The 23990-nt window shown below is 43.8% G+C and overlaps 1 protein-coding gene and 1 long non-coding RNA gene across 3 annotated transcripts in view; one reads left to right on the forward strand and one right to left on the reverse strand.

The window, feature by feature from the left end:
- Positions 1 to 18845, forward strand: part of meis1b (Meis homeobox 1 b) — a 123250-nt gene extending 104405 nt beyond the window's left edge. The window contains exons 9-13 of one of the 2 annotated variants that reach the window (XM_088385982.1): positions 3394 to 3470; positions 13572 to 13630; positions 14953 to 15042; positions 15376 to 15480; positions 18267 to 18845. In XM_088385982.1, the coding sequence (XP_088242108.1) occupies positions 3394 to 3470; positions 13572 to 13630; positions 14953 to 15042; positions 15376 to 15434 (285 nt within the window). In that variant the 3' untranslated portion in view covers positions 15435 to 15480; positions 18267 to 18845. Of the gene's footprint in view, positions 1 to 3393; positions 3471 to 13571; positions 14393 to 14952; positions 15043 to 15375; positions 15481 to 18266 lie in introns of those variants that run through there. The other variant, XM_088385981.1, reaches the window with a different exon arrangement.
- LOC148392882 (uncharacterized) lies at positions 14104 to 16465 on the reverse strand. Its single transcript, XR_015860638.1, has 2 exons — positions 16273 to 16465; positions 14104 to 15115 (listed from the first exon to the last, which is right to left on the reverse strand). It is a non-coding gene; the product is annotated as an uncharacterized LOC148392882 (long non-coding RNA).
- Positions 18846 to 23990: the final 5145 nt, after the last annotated feature.

The raw sequence follows: 23990 nt of genomic DNA on the forward strand, positions 1-23990 counted from the left end.
GCCAAACCCCCTCCCACCGGATTAGTCGTCTGGGAGCGGGCCCGCTGCTCGGCTTGTCGCTCGCTCGCCAAGTCAACAAGCAGGAATCAACATCCCGCTTGTTGATTGTATACAAAAGTCGTTCCGAGATGACCGTTAGCGGCAAGCTAGCGCTTGTTAGCGGAACACCGTTTTGATCCTCCGGGGGCACTCCGGTGTCAAAGAGGTCACGGCCTAAATTTGTAGCTTGCTAAGAAAGTTAGCATTAGCCGCTTAAATGATCACTTGACCGGCATTGTACACCCACCAAAAATGGAGTTCACCACTCAAGGAGCTGTCGTACGGCGAATAAAAAAAAAAGCGTTCATGTTTGCCATTTTACACATCACAGCCGGTTGCGAAGTTGACTGGATTTAGCGACGTCAGCGCTTATGTTTCTTGTCAAAGTGTATTTTTGGTGCTCCTCGGGGGTTTTTTGTTTGTGCTGACACGGCGAGATGAAGACGTTGGCGAAATAATCCTCCTCCTCACTGTAAACTGGAGCATCACCGCCGCTTTTTAACTTGTGACACTTTTCCTCCCTTTCGGGAAAAGAGTGGTTTTTATCACAGCATTAAGAAAATTTGGCACATTGTTTTTTTGTCATAATCATTTAAACGTTATGAGTGGATTTTTTTTTCTCCCATTAATATGTTAAGGCAATGGAATCATAACATTTTAGAGACTGAGGCAGAAAGGATCAATGTTTTTCTAATATGAGAATCACATAAAATATTTCAATACAATAAATCACACTCATCGGAAATCCAATCGGATGCTGGAAAAACGCTGATGTTATTGTTGCAAGGACGAATTTTGAATCTGAACTAGTTTGCTAACGCGTAACTGGCCTGCACGACTGATTCTGCAGGCCCTGGCCAGATAAGATTACCAGAGCAACACATACAGGCTGAAATCTGATTGGACAAAAATATCCCACTATTGGGACTTGTCTGGCTTTCTTTTTTCTTCTCGTGAATCTCAAAACTCCAACATGAGCTGTGACTCTGCAAAGGGCTCGGCGAAGGTCTGGCCCTTCCCTCCCCCATTGTAGTTTGATTTGGCAAAGACCCACTTACTTATATTAACACGCAAAATAGCACAGGGTCGAACTGATAAGATGAGGGAAAACATAAGCCTCCCTCGCGTCCTGGCGGCCACATGCTCGCAGCGAGCAAGCTGCAAGTTCTCATGAAAGCGCTTGTATATTTGGAGAAGACATATCATTAAGATAGAGCAGGGGGAATGGGAAGGAGGAGGGGAGGATGCGCCGAAACTTTCCATCTGCTGCTCTCAAGAACACGCTCCCGCTCTCACTCTCTCGGCACGCCGATTCCAAGCCAAAGGCCATTAGGAGACGCTGCATTACACACCTTATTAAAACTTCACAGTTGTGACGGATTGGACTTCATTTGGCTCGCTGCAAAAGCATGAGGGGAGGATAAAAACATTGTGTTGTGTTCTTTGAGAAAATTCCGGGGCGGGTTTTCACTATTTACTCGAGTCATTCTGTTTGCTAACTTAAATTGAGTAATGAGCATAATGTTTTTCCTCACAGAGTCGTAGATGTACCTGTCCCTAAATCTCAGTTTAGTTTAGAGTCGGGATCAGCAGCAACTTTAGCTACAGTTGGGGGGACGGTCTGCATGTTCAAGCTGGTTCACGACTTTTAAGAATTTTAGAACGTCCGGTCTAGAAGAAGGAGGCGTGAGATGTGTATCCGCATGAGGCTACATTTGTTCTGCGTTGTAGCCTGTGGCATGGACCCCTCCCCTTTTCTTGACCCCCCCCCATATATCACGAGTGAGACCTTCATGCATTGGCCGCGTTTGGTTTTTTGTTTTAACGAGTGGACGACATAGCCAACGCTCACATGACGAGCACCGACATGCTAGCGGCACATCTTTTTGTATTAATGGACAGCAAGCAAAAGCCTGAACAATGGTGTTTTATGACTTGTGAAGCACGCGGGCGGCAGAGCGGCGCCTCCTATCTGCCGTCGTTGCGTAACTTGTGGTTGAATCGGTCGGATTTTTACACAATACGATTTTCTGATATAGAGCATGCTGTACACCTCATACCAAGATACCAAAAAAAAAAAATGCTACGTTAAAGGGCAAGGACCGTAACTAAATAAATATAGTGCAGATAGCTAATGAGGTCAAACTCTGTCACTCATTCATAAAACAATATAGACATAGAAAATACAAGGTCTGGTCATATGAAGAATACAGTTTTTATAAAATATTTTGATCGCAAGCGTATGACAGCTAGCTAATCTGTGGCTAGTTAACATTCTGTGTTAAATTCTAGCGTCTTCATCTTGACTTTCTCCACAACCAGACTTGAACGCACCACACCGCTCATTGAAAATCTAAATCAGTTTGTCCGAGTTGATAAATCCAATAAGATAGTATTATTGATGTTGTCGGCAAACTATCGTGACTCAAACATGCTGCTCGAATACACAAAGGGTGGACAGCATTTTGGCTGGAGGCGACAATGCAATTATAACTTACTGCATGGAATTAGCCTCCATGTATTCCCCCTCCCACTCCTCCTCCTTCCCCACAGCCCATCACATGGACAAGGGGAATGCTGGAAGCGGAAAAAAAAAAAAAAAAAAGAGAGAGTGAGTCTCTCCTCTCTGCTGTCTGCCGCCCTTCAAACAAAACACAGTCCTGTTCATTATGTGGCATGAAAGGCTAAAAAAAATGGAAATAAACATGCTGGCGCCACACCAATTTTACACGTCTGATTGTTGTGTTCTTTCTCACACTGTGTCAGTTCACACACGTGTCATGTTTTAAATATGAATTGACCTCTAGTGTACTCTTCTATGTTGAAATACAAAAACAGCCAGTGTAATTTCACATTTAAGAATGATTTCTTTTCATACTTCTAGGAACATCTAAACGAGTGCAAATTTAGCCAAGTTCCTTAACTTCTCCGTCCAGTCACACTCAAGGCGAACCGCAAATATCGGGCATGAATGTTGTATTAATTTGAGTCGTTTAATAATTTATTTGAACCTTAGGGTAGGGTGATGATACAACATACATCTTCAATGATTTTTCTTAAAATAAAAAAAAAAAACAAGTTTGAATTTATTATCGATTTTCTCTAATCAAGAATGATACACAGAATGGTACAGGCTCAAATATATGCATACATTCCTGTCGATCTTTTAAGAAGTAGGAAAGTTCTCAAAACTAAGCCCAGTCGGATCAAACCATTTTCCACACAATTTTCGATTTACACAAAGTATTCCATTCATGATGTAACACTGAGGCAGCATTCGAGCCTATCAGATCAAATAAGCCCCTCCCTTGACAGGAAGTAAACTAAAGGGTGCATATTTTCTTTTTCCTAAAGCATCCGTACCCGTCAGAAGAACAGAAGAAGCAGCTGGCACAAGACACGGGCCTCACCATCCTACAAGTCAACAACTGGTAAGAGAAGCTCACTCGGCATCACGCGTGTACGATCTCATCCTTCCCTCAGGCCATGCCGGCTGCCGGTGATCGGAATTAATGCCGCCACTCCGACATCAGCCCCCCCATCCTCCGCCTCTGCCCGTTCCCAAACACAGAAACACTCGGCTTACGGAATCACGCTGGTGCGGATCAATCTAAACAGATATGGCCTCAAGTCATTTTCCAAAAAGCAGCTTTAATTAAGAGTCAAACAAGCATCGGAAAGCATTAAAAAATAATAATAATCAGGGCACGCAGAAAGTTAGCTGTGGTGATTAACGCACGGATCAGGCTCGATTTTCACGTGGGCTTGTTTTCATGTTTTTAATGACGTATATTTAAATCCTTTTTTTAAAGGAGTTGATGAATATTTGATTGGGCTCCACTTGTCTCTGCGACATTTTCATTAGCTCAAGTCAGAAATGCATTTTTGGGGGATTTACATCAGGTTATTTTTTTTTTCTCAAAACAAAAATACTTAGCAAATTAACAAATTCATGACAATTTATCATACTACTTATCACTAGCTGGTTAGCGAGCTTCTGTAGGTCTGATTTTAAAATTCAGATCATTCAGAAATTCATACTTTTTTGTAGTTTCAAGTTGTTCCTATTTGGCGATATCTGATTTGAATAAGTTTTTCTAAACCTTCTCCTACCTTTACCCTAAATGCTTGACGGTTAATGATGTTTCTTTGAAGATTTGTGGCCTTTCTGTTTAAGATTTTTTTTTAATTAAGATTCTCAACTTGCTGGTTGACTTAGCTTGAAGCAACCTTATTTTTTTTTAATTGGGTGCCAAGGTTGACCCAAAACAAGGCTTTTAACCTGAGCTAGCTTTAGAAAAAGGTACAATGAGGGTCTCGTGTTTTTGCGACAAGCTCCTCTTGGCACTTTTCCAAATCCGAGCCTTTCTTAAAATGTTTATTTACATGTATCTGTCAACTGATTTGAATCTCAGTCTGCCTGACTTGGGTTTGTTTCCCTTTTTACACCTCGACTCTAAATCGTTGACTGTAGATAATATTTCTCTGAAGCTTTGCGGTGTTTCTGCTTAAAAATTCAACATATTATTCATTACGACGCTTCACTAGCTGGTTAGCTTAGCTCGAAGCAGCCTCTTTTTTTAATTGGGTGTGGAGTTTGATTCAAAACTAGGCTTTTAACCTGAGGTAGCGTCAGGGGAAAAGGTAGAAAGAGGGTCGTCTTCACGTGGTCGTATCAGATGGATGCCTATCAGCGCACACTTGCCGTTATTAGCCGCGGCTAATTAAAGGGCCGGCGCGGTCCAGCTAAGCGTGGCCCCCATTTGATCTGTAAAAAAATGAATCGTGGCAAGCGAGGGAGAGCCAAAGTGAGATGAAAAGAAGGAAAGAGGAGAAGATAAGGAGGGAGGAGAGGAGATTAATCCCTCTAATGATGTTAACATGATGCCCGCCATTGTTCAACGGGAAGAGCTCCAGAGACAGGCGGTAGATTAGCATGCCAGGCAGTCTATGGAGAATTCAGCACATGCACACTCGTGCACACTGGAGTGGAATAAGGACCCCAGGGAAGCCCGTGTGGAGGTTATCACATCAGGTGACCTCGCTGAAATCCATCAGGGGATCAATTCTTTTAGCACAGATAAAAGCTAGTGTGTGTGCTGCCTGAATTGCCTTTTGTAGGCGTCAACATGCCCGAAAGCTCACCAAAACGCAGGTGAAAAGGTTTTTATTTTGAAGATGACCCACCCAAAAAAAAAAATCACTCAGTAGCGTGCCCTGGAAAATTACACGAAATTATCCCCGGATGCCATTTTTGCTGGGTGATAATAAAATTTGGTGGACTCAAGGATCCATGCCTTAAATTCAATAGGAAGTCGGCCATTTTGGTTTGAAACAGCCAGTCGAAACGACGTGAGAATCAATTGATAGTCGTTTGGAGCCGAAACCATCATTTTTGAATTGCTTTTAAGATATTAAGTCACCTATATTCTCAAACGGCTAAAGACGCACAACCTCAAGGTGGGCGTGTGTACAATGTGTACATCGTGGGAGAGTAATCTCTGTTGGTACGTGCGTCCACGAGGGTGGTTAATCTAGAAGGTATTAGCTGTAAAAACCAACGCTCGGATCCAACTGCCTCCTCATGTTGTAAAAATGTGTGTTTGGGTGTGTTGTTGTTGTGTGTTTCCATGTGCTGTGACAGAAAAGCGCACAACAGCAGCAAGCGCAAGGGAGGTTACATGAGGCAAGTGAGGAAGAGAGACAGAGAGAGCACTGCCATTTTGTTGGTATGTTGGTGTTGTCGCACTGCCCTGGAAGCTCTGTTGCCATTGGGTGTCGCCATAGCAACCCCCTGGTGATGGTTACCTCCTGACCCTCTGATTTGGTGGAGTCAATTTGCCTGGCTGCCACTCACACACATTCACTCACTTGACCACCAAAACTGACATTCTGATATACTGTACACGAAGCAGGCCGCATTCATGTTATTGTATTTATGTATTAGCATTAACCTTGTGGTCTCTAAATCCAAATAATGCGCTTGTTGCAAAAAAAAAAAAAATCCTTTCACATAAAACCAATTTAATCCCAAGACACCAGAATAGACAAAGAAATCATCAAGCTTCTTCGGATCGGCAAGATGTTATTGAAGTAAGTTAAACTATGACACATCCTGGCTCGCCATGTCCCTCACGTGCACTCGGGCGCCGCGTAGATGTGTTAACACACGTCGCCGTGTATTATTGATGAGGCGGCGGCAGTCGCAAAGCTCGGCAGATTAAATAAGAAATGCTAAAGGCCGGCAAGGGGCGCAGCTCGCTCATGAATTATTGGCACGGCAACGCCGCACCAGGGAGGTTTCCCCCTTTGAACAGGGAGGGGAGGGAGGAACACTTTACATCACCACCTTGTCCTTAAGGGCACCTGCAGTCATGTGATCAGTCGCTGGCCTAACTGACGGTTTAGCTTCTTGAAAATATTATTCAAAGTAAAATCCCTGAGAAAATAATTGAAAAGAAAATACAGTAAGGCGGCGTGAGCGATGATGACTTCACCGCTCCCGGTAATGCATTTCCCATAATAATGTGCCAATCGTCTTAATTACACGCAGACGTTCTTTTCCCTTCCACACGCGAGTATTTCTCATGTTGTCAATTGCGTGCTGTCATTAGTCTCATCTCCTTGGTGGCACGTGCGGCGGAGACACACTCGCACACCAGGAAGCCGCGCTTGTATTGTAACAAACACACATACGAGCCGAGGAGATTTTCCCTAAGTTGCGCTTACACGCTCTGCTGATGTAAAAATCAATGCGAGGGTCATCAGGTTTCTCCTTCCTGGGCGCAATTTAATCACGGCCCTTTAAAAGGCGGCGTTTGAGCCATTGTTTGGTCAATAAGGCCGCTTTTAGCAACATCTTAAGAGCCGGGAGAAAGCCAGCGCAGGCTACTTAAGCCGGGAGGGGCCCATCATGGCGTTTCTGGAAGGACCAGAACCTCTTATTATGTACACAGTTGCATTAAACAAAAAACACACACTCTTTATCTATCCAGCTCTCCACCAAGCGTGACCCAATACTTTTGTCCATTCGTTGTACTTATCTTCTTAGAAAGGGTTGTTGACGGTAAATGTCTTGGTAATGGATGGACGTCATAAGAGAGAAGAGGAGCAGGTTTTATTACATTTCTGTAGTCTTACTGTATTAAAAAAAAAGCGTGACTTCTGGTTTATCAGGATTTGACATCGCCTCCCGGGGAATCCCTCGGCCCGGCTGATGCTATCAAACCCGGCAATAACAATGATTGTGAAAAGGACACGTTGTCGAGACCAGTGTGCAAACAACTGGTCCGGTGAGTCTGGTCATTGAGTTCAGGCTTGCTTGTTGGAATGAGAGGATGCCTACTTCTAGTTAGTCAGTCTAAATACTCACGTATTTTTGTTGGGAGAACATCAAAATTTCCACTCTTGGAAGAACTCTGTTAGAAAAGTGTGACACACAAAGATAGAAAGACAATAGTGTGCATATGCGCAAGAGTGTGTGTGTGTGTGTTATGAATTCTTCTCCTCACTACTCATAAATCATCTTCATGGCGCGCCAGCCCGCCGGCTCATAGCCTGGCCGTGAAGTGAAGATTATCAATTCATGCACGCGTATTAAAACCAATACTGTCATTTTCCTTGCGCTATTAATAACGACGCTGTTTAGCACGGCCTCTGCGACGAACTCAGCTTTCTGCATTCATCTGGGGAAGCTATGACCAATTTCACTGTCGCCATCATGGACAGAGGTAGAGCGGGTTACCTGCGAACACACACACACACATGAAAGTGCACAGATTTAACAAGCAGACTTGTTGCTAGGTGAGGCAGGGGTCACCTGACTGGGCTCATGCCAGGCTGTTATTAGTCAGGAGGCCTTGCTGGCTGTGTTTATACATGCGAGCAATATCTCATGCACACACACACACAGTTGGATCCAACTCCCGCTAACAGTAGGCGGAGGATTACGTGCATGCGGTGCGGGGAAACATAAGAAAAGTGTGAAATTTAAAAGGGGCTTTAAAGTGAGATCTGCTGTGAGGGTCAACTAATCCCCCCCGCCCTCACATACACACACATAGAAGATACACACTTATCAAACACACTCCATGCGCCGTTGCACCCCCCTGCTTGAGTTTGGCGTCCATTGGAAGTGGAGTGAAACGAATGCTAAACTGGTTTACTGAGTGGGAAGACAAGTTGGGCAACCCCAAACACACATGTGTGTCCAAAGACGCACGTTTGTGTTCATGACAGCCAGTGTCTTAAAAAGGAAACAAGACTCGGAGCGAGAAAGACAAAATCCTGCTGGCCATGTTGCCACTTTCTGTGGACTGAAAATGAAATTTGTTAAGAGCGCCAGTAGCAACCAATCACGGCTCAGGGGCATCAATTGGATGCAATTTTATAATTTTATAGATAAATGATACTATTTATAGTCACTGAGGAAAGTTAAGGGGGATGTAAAAAAATAAATTCTTCACAAAATAATTGAGAAACCCTTTTATATGACTGTTTTTTAATATAATATTAATTTCAATTTGTATACAAGAAATTCTACAGACTTGTTTTGAATGACAGAAAAATTGGCTAGCTCCGGCCCATTCGGAATATTCCGGAAAACAAACAGGAAACTGAATGGATGAGTGCTACGCCCCACAAATGTCAGCACGTCTCACACAACATGCACACACACACACACGCACACCACTTGATTGCAGTTAGGCAAGTGCCCAGTTTTGGTCGCCATGGTAATCCCAATAACAAATTCACAACATGATGTCATTCTCATATTGTACTGTATATAGACGCAGCATCAACATGGGGCATTTTATCCACATTGCACACAAACTGTTACAGGAGACATTTTTGAGGCTAATAAAGAGAAAAGCAGGTATAGCCTCAAGGTGGCGTTTTGTGATAGAAAAGTAAAACAGGTAGGGAAGTTATGAGGCGCTGGAAGGGATGCTGTAGGGCAAACACCTCCGTGTTTAAGGAAAGTCGACACAAGCTGAAGATCGTGTTCAAAGAAAGCATTTTTTTTATCAACGTGTGTGCGCGCAGTTTTAGCAGTGTTGCTAATAATAGCATAATATTGTGTCTCATCATTATCCCTCCATTATGTTGTTAATCTGTCAAAAAAATGATAGATGTTTCTTTTGTCTTTTTTTTTTTTGTCTTCCAGTATATTACATATCAAGCAATCACAAATACTGGATATTATTAAGTACTGCTTTTAAGTTATTCTTTACTTTATGTGTGTGACACCCCTGATGGTGATTTATGTTCTGGTGTTTTGCTGTCAATTCATATTTGTCCCTGACGATAAAGTATGACTGATTATCTGGTTTCTTACACTTTGTTAATGTTTGTATTTCAACTGCGTGCTACTAAATCCTGTCATGTGCGGCTGCTATTATGCTAATAAATCATCCCCTTTTTCCCGGCAGTATAAAGGTTTAACCGGTTTACTGTTAGTTTGCCAGTTTAATGCGCGAGCAGGAAGCACATGTGGGCAAGGCGTTAATTGCGGTTTGAGGAGCAAACAATGGATGTCATCCGCGCGCTGACGAGCCCACGATAAGAACCCGTGCCGAGTCCTCGCCTTCTCCTTTTCACTCTCTTAAATCACCTTGAATGGCAGCCGACGGGAGTGTGCGCGCCGTGGCGAACGGTTATTTTCAGCTCTGCGAGATTTTGAATATGCATATTGCACCTCTGTTGGCGTGCGCCCAAATAGGCCAAATAAGTCCTGCTCAGTGTGTGTGTGTGTTTGGTGAATTTAAATGAGAAGGCTTGCCGCGTAACCTTTTGTATCTCCAATCTGCATCTTTCCACCGGCTCGTTATTAAATTACCTCCCCGATCGGTCACAGCGCCGAGGCAGCTGATGAAAAAGACAATTTCTTGCTTTTAATTGGCCATTTCACGTGCGCCGCACGTACACCTGTGCGCGCCCGTGTATGCGTGCGGAGTACATGTGTGTGTGATGTCATGAGAATAGGACATTAAATTGGCAGTCGCACTCAGTTCCAGTCTCTTTGTGGACCAGGGATGAGAAATTGCTGCAGAAGTCAAACACAATCTGATTTGTTTGGATTCCAAAGTCATTAAGTTCCCTCATAGGAAATAATGGGAAAATACTCAAAAAAGAAAGTACTTGAAACTAACTGCCAATTTCCACATTTCGAATTGGGCTGTTTAAGCCACTATTCCAAAAAACAAGTAATTTATTTTTTGCTTCACATTGTGCTGCTCCTTTTGATACATGAAGTACTTAAGTAAGTTTAGTTCTTCACATTTTTTTTTTTTACCTTGCCGTGGTACCAAAAGCCAAATAAAAAGGCAAAAAGTGGAGCTACACTGAAGTATGCGCCACAGCTTCCAGGCGTATTACCAACACCCCCCCCCCCCCCCCCTCGGAAAATGTTGGTGTTTCTCCAAGTTGTACACACTTTGAAGGCCTTGAAACGTTGAGGTCTCTCTGTATTCTGGAGGCGCATCAACAAAGACCGCATGGCGTTCTTAGTTGTGGCGCAACACATGGACAGCATGTGTGTGTGTGTTTGTGTGTGTGCCCCTGCTGGGACTCCAAACTCCAGGCGCTTTGCTCCCACGACGAGGCTACGGGACTCCATTTTTATTTGGGGTCACCCCCTCTCACTACGTTTTGGGCCAAAATAGCCCGACTATTGTGGCTGCACTTGAATAGTGAGCCTCATTGTGTTTTTTCTTTTTTGCCTTGGGGGAGGCCGTAAACAACGGGCATGTGGAGTTGGCTCGGGGGGTCGTGCGAAGGTGAAAGAGGAGCTGGCCGTTTACTCCTCGCCTTCTCATTCGGCGCGGCTTGTTAACGCTCGCAGTGAGAGTGTCTGCGTTCCTTTTTTTTTTTGTCCGTCATTCTGCCTCTCGTTCCCCCGGCTGCTATTATGAGAGGCATTTTCTCCTTTGTTCCAGGCCCCATGGTGCATCTGGCCTCAGATACGGGCACGTTGGGGACAGGAAGCTGGCAGGAGGAGGGAGTGGGCGGGGGAAGGGGGGGGGGTGTCCAGTATGAGTCAAAACCGGACCGCCACTTTCCACCAGAGAAGGGAGGCATGATAAGGAATGATAAAACAGCCCCAGAAAGCAAATACATTAAAAGCTTTTGGTATCCAATATTTATATTCTTTTCAAAATTGTAAGCAAAATCCGGTCTGATATTGTTATCAATATCATTGACGACTAGCTTTGGAATGCTTCCAACGGCAAGATTTCGGGATATCGATATCATTGTGCAAAGTATCACGATACCGTCAAATGTGATATCATCTCCACACAATCTAGGATGAACAAACGCTCGGCTTTCTAAGAAGCCCGCCTTGCCAAAAGCTCCCCCGTCAGTGTGTTCGTGGACGTGTCGCAGGAAAGAATATAAAAAGGAGGCTTTAAAATATATATGGGAGGGGGGGGGGGCGGGGTAGGAGGTCAACAGTTAGCCAGCACTGGCCCACGTTTGACCTTCTGTAAAGGGCCCGCAGAGGAGAGGAGTTAGAGGAATGCTCTTCGACGCTCCCATATCTCCCCCAGCGAAACAGGCCCCCATCAGGGAGGGCTGGTTCGGGGTGGGTGGGGGGGTGTTGGTGATAAAACTCCAGACGTTCCCTCATTTGATGGTGCTGTGCCATGTCAGTCCATTCTCGCATTCCTCCCTTGCTGTCCTCACACCCCGAAAACAGACGCAGAATTCCCCACATTTTATTCCAACAAAGTTCCAAACATAGCCCCCCCCCCCCCCCCCCTTTTGGAATTCTTGCTAAAGCCAGTTTGACTAAGCAAGATGAAATTTGGAAGACATCTATCATAAGTAGTAAATGGAAGCCATGTCTGAAAAGTCATTTGTAGTCTGCCATTTTGGTTCATTTCCTTCAAAAAATATTTTTCAATTTCAACCCGTTTTAGATTAATTCAGTGCCGTTTCCAGGAGGATCTTTCGAAGCGAACCTCTCCCACCAAAAGATTTTGAAAATTCTAATTGCAACATGAAACGTGGTAGGCACGTTTATCGTAAGTAGCCCACCCAAAAAAAAAAAACATGTTTGGCAAATTGGCTCAAAGCCGTCATTGAAAGACAAACAAAATAATCAATTCAGGATTTTTTATCTTGCTACCAAATTTGAAGCGTGTACACGAGACAAATGGGCGACACAAAATTACCAGAATAATTTGTTTTTGCGTGTGGGTGGAACACAGCGGCCAAGTTTGATGACTCGTCATAAAACACAAAACGCTAATGACTCAACCCAATAACTCAAAGTGCAGTTTTTTTTTTTTTTTTCTCCTTATTTGGAGCCTAAACGGCGCCTAATCTTGTGTCATCTCGCGTTTGTTTTTTCTGTTAATTTGCCGGCACTTTTGTATCCAAAAGGAGACACGTCCCTTCGGTAATGAGGGGTCAAACACCGCCCCCCTTTTGTTTTGCTTCTCTGCTCCCGCTGCTCTCCGGGATGGGGCCCTTTAAATGCTCCCTTTTCTTGGGGACTTTTTGTTTCCTTCGTTTTGGCTAATGCTCCCCTTTTAAGACGTGAAATGCAAGAGTCCGCTGGGGGCAACAGCAGGAACACATAAATCAAGTCCCCAAATCCCCGAGAGGCCGAGCTCTCCCCGGGGTCATTGCACTGGTCAAAGGGTCGATTCACCAGGGGTTAGGTCACAGCGGGTCAGTGTGTGTGCGTGCGTGCGTGTGTTTTTGTGAGTGAGGCGCTGAGAATGAACAAACAGCAGATTTAAACACAGGCGCTTTTACTAGAGTTTAAATTCTAGTTTTATTTATGATTCTCCGGCTGTCACATGACTAGTTCTCCATCATTGGATGTAGTTTTCAATTTAAAATATTAATTTTCTTGATACTGTATGTTCAAGAAGAATCACATTTTATTTTCGTATTGACTTTTTTGCGGGGGAACCATTTCATTTTATAATCATGCAAATGATAATTCAAACTAAACTAAAACAAGCTGTGTAAGAATATAAATTATATTATTATATTAATGCATTTTAAAATCATTGAAATTATTTTCATATCATATATGGAATTTTTTTTTTATTGAGTACAATATCCTTTCTGCGGTTACTGCAATACAAAAACAAAATCCCAAAATATTTATTACTGTGGAATAATTTCATGATCGTTCCTAATAATTTAACCATTCTAATAAATGAATTTGTTCAGGGCCTGGCTGGGAGACGTCATATGTTTCTCCCGCCTCAATTGAAATTGAAATATGTTAATCCTTGATTTGGGATTAACCCCACTTCACGATCAGTCCATTGCTTCGATTCCCCCTTTCCTAAATTTGTCTTTGTTGTTGTCTGCAACGGTTGGGCGTAATAGCGCCACCTGTTGCTTTGCTCCTTTTCAAGTGTTAATTAAACATTGTGCATTTAAAAACAACATAAACGTTTTCTAGATGTTCTCAATTTTGACTGTTGTGTGTTTTCATCTTGACTTCCAAGCTTTTCAAGGTCGCCCCTTTTAATCTTGTTCCCCCCCCCCTCCCTTTCCTCCTCCAGGTTCATCAACGCCAGGAGGAGAATAGTGCAGCCTATGATCGACCAGTCGAACCGCGCAGGCAAGTCCTTTAAAGTTGTTGTGCTCGTTTGGCTTTTTGGCTCCAGACCTCCTTGGGCAACTCGCCCCCCGTCAGCTTGTCCCCATTTGTGGCCGTTTTAGGGAGCGGTTATCCCCCCCTCCCCTTTACACGGCTTAGTTTAGGCTGCTGTAAACTTTATTACCTGTAATAGGGGTGAAAGGTCAGGGCGGTATTAGGGGCCGCAGTAAAGTTCAAAGGCATCCAGAGGGGCCGAGATCTTGCTTCTGCTCCAGTTGACCCACTGACGGCCTCAGTGGGAGCTAAGTGGATTTCTATGAGGGCGTCACAATGGGCCAAGCGTTCTCGGGTTGCACTTAGCTGTGCGAGCCCCCCCCTCGATTTATGACGTGCACACTTTGTGTTCTGCGGCCAGCTGTTTACATTAAAAATACAACAACGTCCATTTTGGGAAATAAATGTACACCATAAACAAACAAACAAAATCATCCTAATATGTTTCATTGGTTTATTTGGAAACGACAACAACACCTGTTGGAATTTGAAGTAAACAAGGAGATAAAACAGCGAGGAAAAAAATAGCAGCAGCACCTTTTTGTACCTCGGAATAATTAGAGAAAAACTATAAAAAGCAGAAAGACAACAACAACACCTGTTGGGTGGCTCACCTGAGAATAGACCAAAAAAACAAAGCAAAACACGCACGCACAAAAAGACAATTAGATCCTTTTTGAATCTGTTAGAGGACCTAAAGAAAGAAAAGAGAGCAAAATTAAAAACCAACAACAAATATGAGTGGGGGTGGCAGGAAAATACGAGTAGCAACAAAAACTCATTGGAATTTGAACGAAATTTTGTGGAAAAAAATACAGGCCAAAAGTCACCCAAAAGTTGCTTCCATTATTTCCTATGACGGGAATCAATGTATGGATTCTCCTGCAGCGATTGCTCATGTCTGCCTCCATCCTGCAGACTGGAACTAATTGAAACTGGCTGCTAATGTACACGCTGTCCACAAAGTCGTTTAATGAACTACTGCCGATGTGAATGTGTGTGTGTGTGTATATATATATATATATATATATATATATATATCCATATTATTTTTAATGCAGTGTGTGTTGCATGTGTGCGCCATTCAAACCTCATTAAAGCCCACCAGGAGCTTAGCGGTATAAAAAGTCCGTTACAAGACAACGGGCTCTCCGCTCCATCTCGTGCGTGCAGTGGTCAACAGATGACCCTGCTTCGGCCACTCAGCCTTAATTACAAGCTCTAATTGATCACTCTGCCCCCCGCCCCAACCACCCCCCCTCCCTGATCTCCTCCATATACACACGCAGTAAGTCAAGGAGCTCCCTATAACCCAGATGGCCAGCCGATGGGGGGCTTCGTCATGGACGGCCAGCAGCACATGGGAATCAGACCACCCGGTGAGGAATTTGATGTTCTCGTTCTGTCGTCGTTCACCTGCCATCGTTCAAGATGATGGAGATGCGGCGGCTCCTAAAATAGCATGACTTCATAGCATGACATCATACATGGCATGGCGTCATAGTATGATGTCATTCTTCAGGGTGACAACATTGTAATGTGACATCACAGAGCGATGACATCATCTTCGCTTTGTCGTACGCAACTTCGTGGTCGTGTGCCACGTAACGCTCGTCAGGATGACAACGTCATAGCATATGACATCATGAGGATGGGGTGTTGACATGGTAGCATGGCAAAACGCTGACTGGTTTGAATGTGCTGTTTCACAGGACCAATGGGCGGCATGGGTATGAACATGGGCATGGAAGGTCAGTGGCACTACATGTAGCCCCGCCCCCACCCCGGGGGTGAACAATCGCAGCAGTGACGCGAACGTAAGTCTGCCATCTAATACTTACATATATTTTCCTTTGTTACTGTTTGCACAAAAAAATAGGTGAGGATTATTTTTGCAAAGAAGTCCAAACCCAAAAAACAGGTGAGGTTTGGCACTGTTTTTTTTTTCTTCAGTTGACAGCAAGTGACAAAATGGACGCCCAAATATTTTGCTGCTTAACTTATACTCTACAAACATAAAATTAATGACAATGCCTTGTTTAGTGGAAGCACATAAAATATTGTCAAGAAAATTGTTGACTTGACCCTTTTTTTTTCCCCTCCAATCTCTTATTTTCTTTTTTCTCTCTCTCCATCACTACCTTCCTCCCTCCCTCACTCGCTTGTCTCGGGGCCAAATGGCCTCCCACGTCATTCTGGAACATACTGTACGGGATACGGCGAGCGGTCGCTAGGGTCGTCTCATGTTTAGAAAGCGCACACCAGAGCGTCTGGCAAATTTAAACATAAAATGTTTTTGTGCACGCCGATGTATACTGTATGTGCATGCGGTAATAGGATTACTGCTGGCACAGGGAAGTGGGGGGGGGGGGGGGGGTGCAAACTAGTGCAAAAAATGAAGGAGGAGGAGGAGGTAGCCAGCAGGCTATGGAGCTTAACGGGGCCTAATTGACTCGATCCAAATTAAATATGCCGTCAGCGGAGGTGTGACCAATGGATTTGACTTATTCAGTTTACCAAAATGGACGCCATTAACCCCTACGTGGAGTGTGCCGCTATTCCCCCCCCCAAAAAAAACAAAGAGTCTCATCGTGAGGAGATGTACTTACGGATATGCTGTCTAGATTTTGTGTGCGTGCGTGCTGGGCGTGTCCAAGTCAAACGTCCCTCCTCCTCCCTGGGAGCAGCTGCTCGCCTTCCCAGCAGACCCCGCTTTAAACAGCCTCAATTTGCCTGCTCAATCCCGTAATTGGGCCACCAGAGGAATCCCGGCCCAGTCAAGATGAGCAAGAAACATGGAGGGAGACGGGGAGGGAGAGTCAATGACGAGGGGGGAGGAGGAGGAGGGGGGGGGAGGCACGATGGAACGGACCAAAGGGAGGATGAAAAGGGGGGGTGGGAGTCTTACAGCTTCATCAGCTTGTATTGGTGGCGTCTTTTCTAGGTCAATTAAACGATGAAAGTCTTTTGTGAGCAATTAAATTAATAGCGTATGATGATGGAGTGGGGGGGTCATTATGTATTCCAAGCGTTTTTCATTAGCTTCTTCTGCTTCTTCTTCGTCGTGGTCTTCATTGCCACATTCAAGCCAATTAGTGTTGCTTGGTGACGGTCCAGTTGGAGCCCCCTCCTTGTGAAACAATACACCTGTCAGCATGCATGAAGTCGGACAAGCCAAGCAGAAGACACCCCCCCTCCCCACACACACACGCACACACGCTCTTTGAACGCCGCCGAGGTGACTCGCATGTCACCTTTGGCCCCGTTTGCCGTCGCCGAAGATACGCCCCGCCCCACTCGGGAGCCAGATTTGGTTTTCTTATACAAAATAAAATATGTCAGACTTTTGCAAACTTACTCAAACGCCGTCCTTTCACAAAGTCAAAACAAAGCCATTTCATCCATTGTGCTTTTTAAATAATAGTTTGGGAGTTTAGCATTTGCTGATTTTTCATTTTCCTTGATCTCTTGCCCAAACGTGTGTGTGACCGCGTGAGCGAGCGGCGCCGGTGAAGCCCCCCCACCAAATGTCCGTCCCCCATCTCGGCTGGAGACGCTTTTGTCCCCCAGCCCCGGCTGCAATCATTAAGCGCAAATTTGTTAACCCTCGGGCCGAGGGGTCGAGATGCGCCCCCGCCTCCTCTCCGCCATTAACTTCCCTTTCTGTTGGATGAACTTTTACTGTTAACGAAGGGCGTGCCCCCCCTGCTCCCTCCGTATTGTCCACGTGAATGCTCGTCCCCGTTGATTCGGCCCCTGCGGACCCCAACACGGGAAGTCTTAAAGCCTTGCGTATTGATTGGCTTATTAGCGAAAAACCTTATTAGCAATTTGTGCTCCTTCAAGCTCTTTATTGGGACTCGGCGTCCATTGACTTCACACGCATCGACTTTCGTAGTCAGCGTGTTCTTGTTAAGCGTGCAAAAGATGGATTTTTCTTTTATTGCCACATTTACATGCTCTGCTTTGGTAGCACAGGTGACCTTTTAAGAACAGGAAAACAGTCTTAAATGGGATTTTACAAAGTGTGAGGCCTTAAATATGTTATGTTGTTCTTAAATCCGGCTTTCAAAGCTATTAAAAAAAGAAATGCCGCAAATACATTAAATGTTGCCATATGTCAATAGTAACAGTTTGCCAGCGCTTTTTGAATTCACCCCTTACACAACAAAAAATATCACCATTACAAAGAAAAATAAAACTTTTTTGTCATGAAAAAAATCCACTGCTTGGCAAAAAAAAATCCCCAAGAAAAAAAAATTTATGTATAATTTTTGTTTTTTAACTACTTATTTTTAATTAAAAATTCACTTGTATTCTCCGAAATTAAATGTATTTAATAATTTATTTAATTTAATAATTGATTTATTTAATAATTTAATTAAATTTAATAAGTGTAATTTATTTCCACATATAAAAACCTATTTTTGTCCTTTCAAATTTTAATGTTGCAGTTGCACAAATCAAACTTTTGTCTCATGGAACGTGATATTATCATCCAACCAAACCTCCTGGACATGATTTTCAAATCCCTTACAATCTGCTTCTCGTTAGCATTAGCATTGATTGGCATTATTAACCGTCTCTTTTTGTGTGTGTTCAGAACCGCAGGGCACAGCAGGAGGTCCTGTCACACAGAGGCGTCCGTACGGATTTACGGGGACGGGATCCCCTTCGTCCCGACCGCAAAGCCGACCATCTTCCTTCCTGCACACTTCCGCTACCCCTTCCACTTGTTTATTATCACCCGGCCTGACTTCAAGGCTCCGTGTTGAGCCCGACTCCCCCAAAAGTCCAGAGAGACCACGCCCCCGCCCCAGTTTGTGGCCGCCACCATTCGGACCCTGTTGAGACTTTCTGTGGCGCTCCTCGAAAAAAAAAAACCTGATGGATGAGCAGGACCACGGCGGGAGACGGGTGTGAGAAATAGCCAATGTCTATAAAATTGACTGGACACTTAAGAAACCAAAAAAGAAGGTGCCCACTTCAAGAGAAAAATCAAGAGAAATAAGGCTGGGGGGGGGAAAGACATGAAAAGTATATGGAAGCAAGCAAATATACTGTCAAGTGGTGGCAAACCATGCTGGACTCTCACAACAACTATTGTAAATGCTATTGTATTGTTCTGCATATTATGTTGTTTCTAATAGAGTTCTTTTTTTTTTTAAAAGGCCTCAACTCATTTTTCCCTGCTTCCATTCTTTAAACATCTTTATACACTTAAGACACTCATGTGCAGACCTATATCAGGGCAGGTATCCATCTTCCATCGAAAAAACACAAATACGTATATTGAGAAACGATATAGTCGTGGACAAAGAGTGTAAAAAAAGGGGTGGCCCTGGCTACACCTGGCCACCATGTAGCTACGCCCCTGGATTCTAGTGAGGATGAATGGATGGATGACATTCCTCCCATCACTTTATGCATCTTTTCTTAGAAGGAATCCCGCAAAAATCCTTGGGTACTTTCTTGTTTGACTTATATCTGTATTTTTGGAGGGGGTGGCAATTTATTGAAGACAAATGCCTCCCCCCCTTCAAAAATATGACTATTCATCCAACACCACCTTTTCCCTGAAGAAAGATGGGCTTTAGAAAAGGAAAACATAAATTTCTCAAAAATTGTTTTCATGGAATAAAATTTCCCATAAAGTAAAACGTGCTTTTCCACGAAAAACAACCGGGACTTTTTTTGCTCCCAAACATTCAGTATTTTCCAAGAAAGTTTTTGTTCCTTTGGGGGAAAAAAAAAAGACACTTTTTCAATATAGCTGACTACTTGCCCTTCTCATGATGATTTTTTTTTTTTTTAAATCTCACACAAGTAAACAGGTTGGTTCTTCCACGCACATTGAGACGCTGCACTTTAAGCACCACGTGCCGAACTTGATTGCCACTTTCAAGTACTTGCACGTACCTGCGCCTTCCAAATGTTTGGACTGCTTTTGAGTGGGCACGTTGGTTTTTAAAAATCCCAAGAACAGATCGGCAGTGCTTGGCGTTGCGAGCACTTTGAGGGTCATTAGTGGGGCGTTCTGCTTGGAGCGGAGGAGACGGTGAAGGAAAAATTCTATAAGGCCGTGTTGGAGCGCCCCCTATAGGGAGGTTGTGGCAATGTTCAAGCGCGGAGCAGAAACGTGCACTCGGATGAGGAGAACTCTGTCAATTAAAATACATTTATCAGAAGAATAATGCAACTTTCTCTGACACGTACGAAAAGTCTCCCTTTGCAGCAATATATTAGCAAATACAAGTTATTCAATTCTTAAGTTCAAAATTAAAACCCAGAAAAAAAATTTAATCACCTTGATTACTGATGCATATTTTTTGCAATATATATTTTGTGTAATTGGAAAATTATTTCATATTTATCTTTGCAGCATTGTCATTTTTAAACATTATATGGTAGTTCAGTCTTCGCCAATATTGCATTTTTATTGGCCTCACGCCATTTTTTAAACTTATTTCCTATACTTCTGATTGACAAATAATGTCCAGTTGAAATAAACCGTGACGAAATATCTTGCGCAGTAACTCTTAATAATAATGTCAAAATAAAGAGCGTCACACATCGCTGACCTACATTTCAGCGTGATTGACATTCTCCTTTCAAAGTCGTCTTTTTTTATGAAACACTTTGAAAACGGACGGCGCACGTTGTATTTTTTAATACATTATCACTTATTTTTCTGTTTCATCTAACAAAAGTTGTTTTTTTTTTTTTTTTTACTTGCACGTATATGCGAGGCATTGTGCGATCCGTGGTCACTCCATTAGGTACACCTGCTCAATCGAACTGAAAAACTCAGCCTAAAACATTGAATGGCGTTTTGGAGACAGACACAAAACAAAAATGCTAACTTTTTCTACAATCTAGGAAAAAATCTTGAATGTTAATGTACTTTAAAAAATAATAATAACCTATTTTTGGTCCCAAAGTTAAATTTAAATAGTAACTTGCAAATTAAAAATTAAACCTGGTTTCTTATGAATAATACCCAATCTTTCTTTTGCTCCACATTTCGAAGATGAGTTCATGAGTCTTCTATACAGGTGTGCTCTTGTGAAAATCTTTTCATCACCATAAATGTGAATTGCTGATGCCAATCACTGCTTGCCAATGCGCAGTGTGATTCCCACGCGTGAGCAAAACACGTTGTGGATACTGCAATTTTTTTTTTTTTTTTGGCCAAAGGTCAGGCGGGCGGCAGCTGCCTTTGAAACAAAAGGAGCAGGCAGAAAAGGCAAAGGAGGCCGTGGGCCGGGTGGGGGCCATTTTGGATGTCATCTGTCTCCTTGGCGATGGCCAGAGGGGTGGGGGGGGGTTGTCCCTCCGAAGCCCCTCGGGCCCGAGCGGGAATTGTTTGCGAGGTGGCTCGTTTATCAGCGTCACCTCATAATGATGGGCCCTCGCTGCTCCTTATTGATGTGTGTGACTGCGTTACTTCATCAGGCCGGGATCGATGGAGTGCGCAGTGGGCGGGGTCACGCCAAATTCAAGCTGGGAATTTGAGATTGCGAGCCACCACGTCTTTAGGTTGTAAGTTCAAATCAGGGTTTCTACTTAATGCTCCAGGTGACAATGAGTTTCGTGGTATGGTTAAATACAATTTGGTGTCTATCTAAAGCAATGGTTTTAGGTTTGGATAGTGAAGAAGCTGATGTGGCTGTAGAAAGTGTCAAAGATATAAACGTGCTCACGTCCCGGGTTTGGCAACTGGGTGCACAGTGGCGCCATTGAGCGCAGGCCGGCCGGAGGCCTCCCAAAGTAAACAGCGAGGGGGCACGTCTGGTGTGGGGAGGGGGATCTCAACTCCGGCACCGCACTGACAAAGCTAGCTCCAGCATTGGCTCGTTTATGTACATTTGCTAACTGAATACACAACACAACACTGATGACCAAAATTGGCAAAGTCAAACAAGAGCAAAACACAAGGTGATGTTATACAAAATGACAACTGTTGATCATTTTCAAGTACGATGATTCACAAGAATCAAGCTAACGAGCTAACAAGCGCACTCAAAAGCAGTACGCCTTGGTCAGTGTTGTGTCGGTCCTCACTTTGGTTCTTTTTATTGTACACTTGGATTTTTTTTTAAAATTTGGTGTCAAATTCTATTTTCACGTGACATTGACTTTCAGCACAGGGATCGAATTTGCACAGGAAAACCTTACCCTTGCTCTACTGTGACATCAAAGTGTCTTTAATAGGGAACAACTGGCCCTTGTTAACGTTTCCTTGTTAAATGAATTAATGACGTAGTTCTGGATTTACGTTTGACGCCGCACTGGTCTTTTGTCGAGGGTCTTTCAGCTTCGGTGGAGGGGTGGGATGGGAAGGGAAGGCAGTGGCGCTGGCTGTGTGGCGTTCTGCTCTGCGTGGCATTATTTATGGAGCATGGACAGTTTATGCCGAGCGATGCAGTCAGTCAATGAGAGTAAGGAAAGGGGAGCCCAGGCAGCCGGTGGGGAGGAGGGGGGGTGTTTTCCATGAAGGAAGCTGTGTTGTGGAATAACACACTGTGATAAAGATGTTTCCCCTGCGACATAAAACAGCAGGGAGTACCAACGGCCACTTTCTCTTCCAACTGACTGTGAGCCAACGCTTGTGTTGCCTTATATGCTCGCTCGCTCACTCTCTCTTCCTCGCAGTTACATCATCATGGCATCTGTGTCATCATTTGTCTTGGACAATTAATTCAGCAGTCAGTGGATGGATGGATGGATGGATGGATGGATGGATGGATGGATGGATGGATGGATGGAGGAGAGGCCTTCAATGTTCCTGGAGACAACTGAAGGCTTCAAGATAGGGTTAGGCTTTCGAGTTGAGTTTGTCAATCTCAGGTAAGGCTTTAAAATTGAGGCTCAAAACCAATGTCAAGGCTTCAGATGTCTTAGTTTCCAAACTTGGGTTAGCGTTTTGTATTTGAGATTCGAGATGGAGAGACATTAAAAGAGATGAGATGGTCATACGTGGCGACATAAAGCTTCACTTGCTCTTGTCCATGCTTTCTTTATCCGTCTTGTAAAAAGATTTTCTGCTTCTTCGTCTTCCTCGGTGACCCTGAGCCGAGCTTCATCTCTGCGAGCGTCGCCGTTCGTCCTTGGCGTCCCGAGCGGCGTTAACGGCGGCGGTGAGTTGTGGCCGCGCCGTTAAAAGTGCGCTGCGGCCACAGTCAATGTTTATGTGCACCAATCAAAGGCAATGTGTTGATGTTATATGGTATTATGGACAAGGAGGCTGTGTAAAACATGACGGGACGCGGTGGGGGGGGGGCTTTATGGGCCATTGAGCTTTGGAGAAAAATGAAGTGTTGGGCTGGAAGAGCAAACGTGCGGATGAGACAGTTTGACGCTCAGGGTGCAGACTCATCAACGGACAAGGGATTTATTGGAGGATTTATTTGGGCTAGGGGATTTATTTGTGACAAATTTCCGTCTTTCACAGCATGGAGCAGTCGCTCAAAGTCTTAAGTCTGTCATAAGTTGGAAAATACATCATTTGTGCATACTGGCATGGATGTAATAACTGAGGTCTGTAGTTGGTACTTTTATTTTATATCAATTTTATTTTGATAGTTGTCAAAAAAGTTGTGATATTAAAAAAAATATCAAAATGTAAAATCAAAACAACCTTCCTTTTTTTGCATTTTTTCCCCTATTTTTTTTATTATTTATTGTAAACCAATGCAAGAATTCAAAGTAAGGACGTTTGAGCTACTTGAGTTGACAACGAGCAGTCAAGGCAAGTAAGGGTAGCCCACCAAAAGTGCTCGTCAGTCTGCCTTGTCACTCCAGAGAGCTGGCAACCCGGAGGACAAGCTAAATATTGTTCATGGCGCCCGTATGGTATGGATAGAAAGTTGGCAGTTTCGCTTTGTGGCTGTCAAGCGGGAAGAAGGATTGCACACATTGCGGCGTGAGTCTCTGTGGCGCTCTGAAAAATGTCCAATTCACAGCAAATTGGACCGCACTTCCTCCTCAAATTGCCTGTTGAATTTCCTTGTGATAATCTGCGAGATAATCGCGCTCTCTTAGGCGGTCTGGTTGGAACTTTACAGCTCGCAGATTAAACCGAATAAAGTGCCTGAAAAAATAATCAATAAAATTGTGGTGGCAAAACTAAATGTCTACATGTTTTACAGTGATTCCACAAAATTGGCCCATTGGCATTACTCACCTTAGTGATGTGCATTCCAGTTCTTTTGATTCTTTAGAATCAGTTCACTGAAAAGAGTCGTTCAAACCCTAACCCTCAACCAATAGGTGTCAGTAATGCGCATTGAAGCTGGTGCCACCTCGTCGTAAAACAAAACGAAGA

The sequence above is a fragment of the Syngnathus floridae genome, chromosome 9, assembly GCF_059516105.1.
Source record: "Syngnathus floridae isolate MCC-2025c chromosome 9, RoL_Sflo_1.0, whole genome shotgun sequence".
Classification (NCBI taxonomy): domain Eukaryota; kingdom Metazoa; phylum Chordata; class Actinopteri; order Syngnathiformes; family Syngnathidae; genus Syngnathus; species Syngnathus floridae.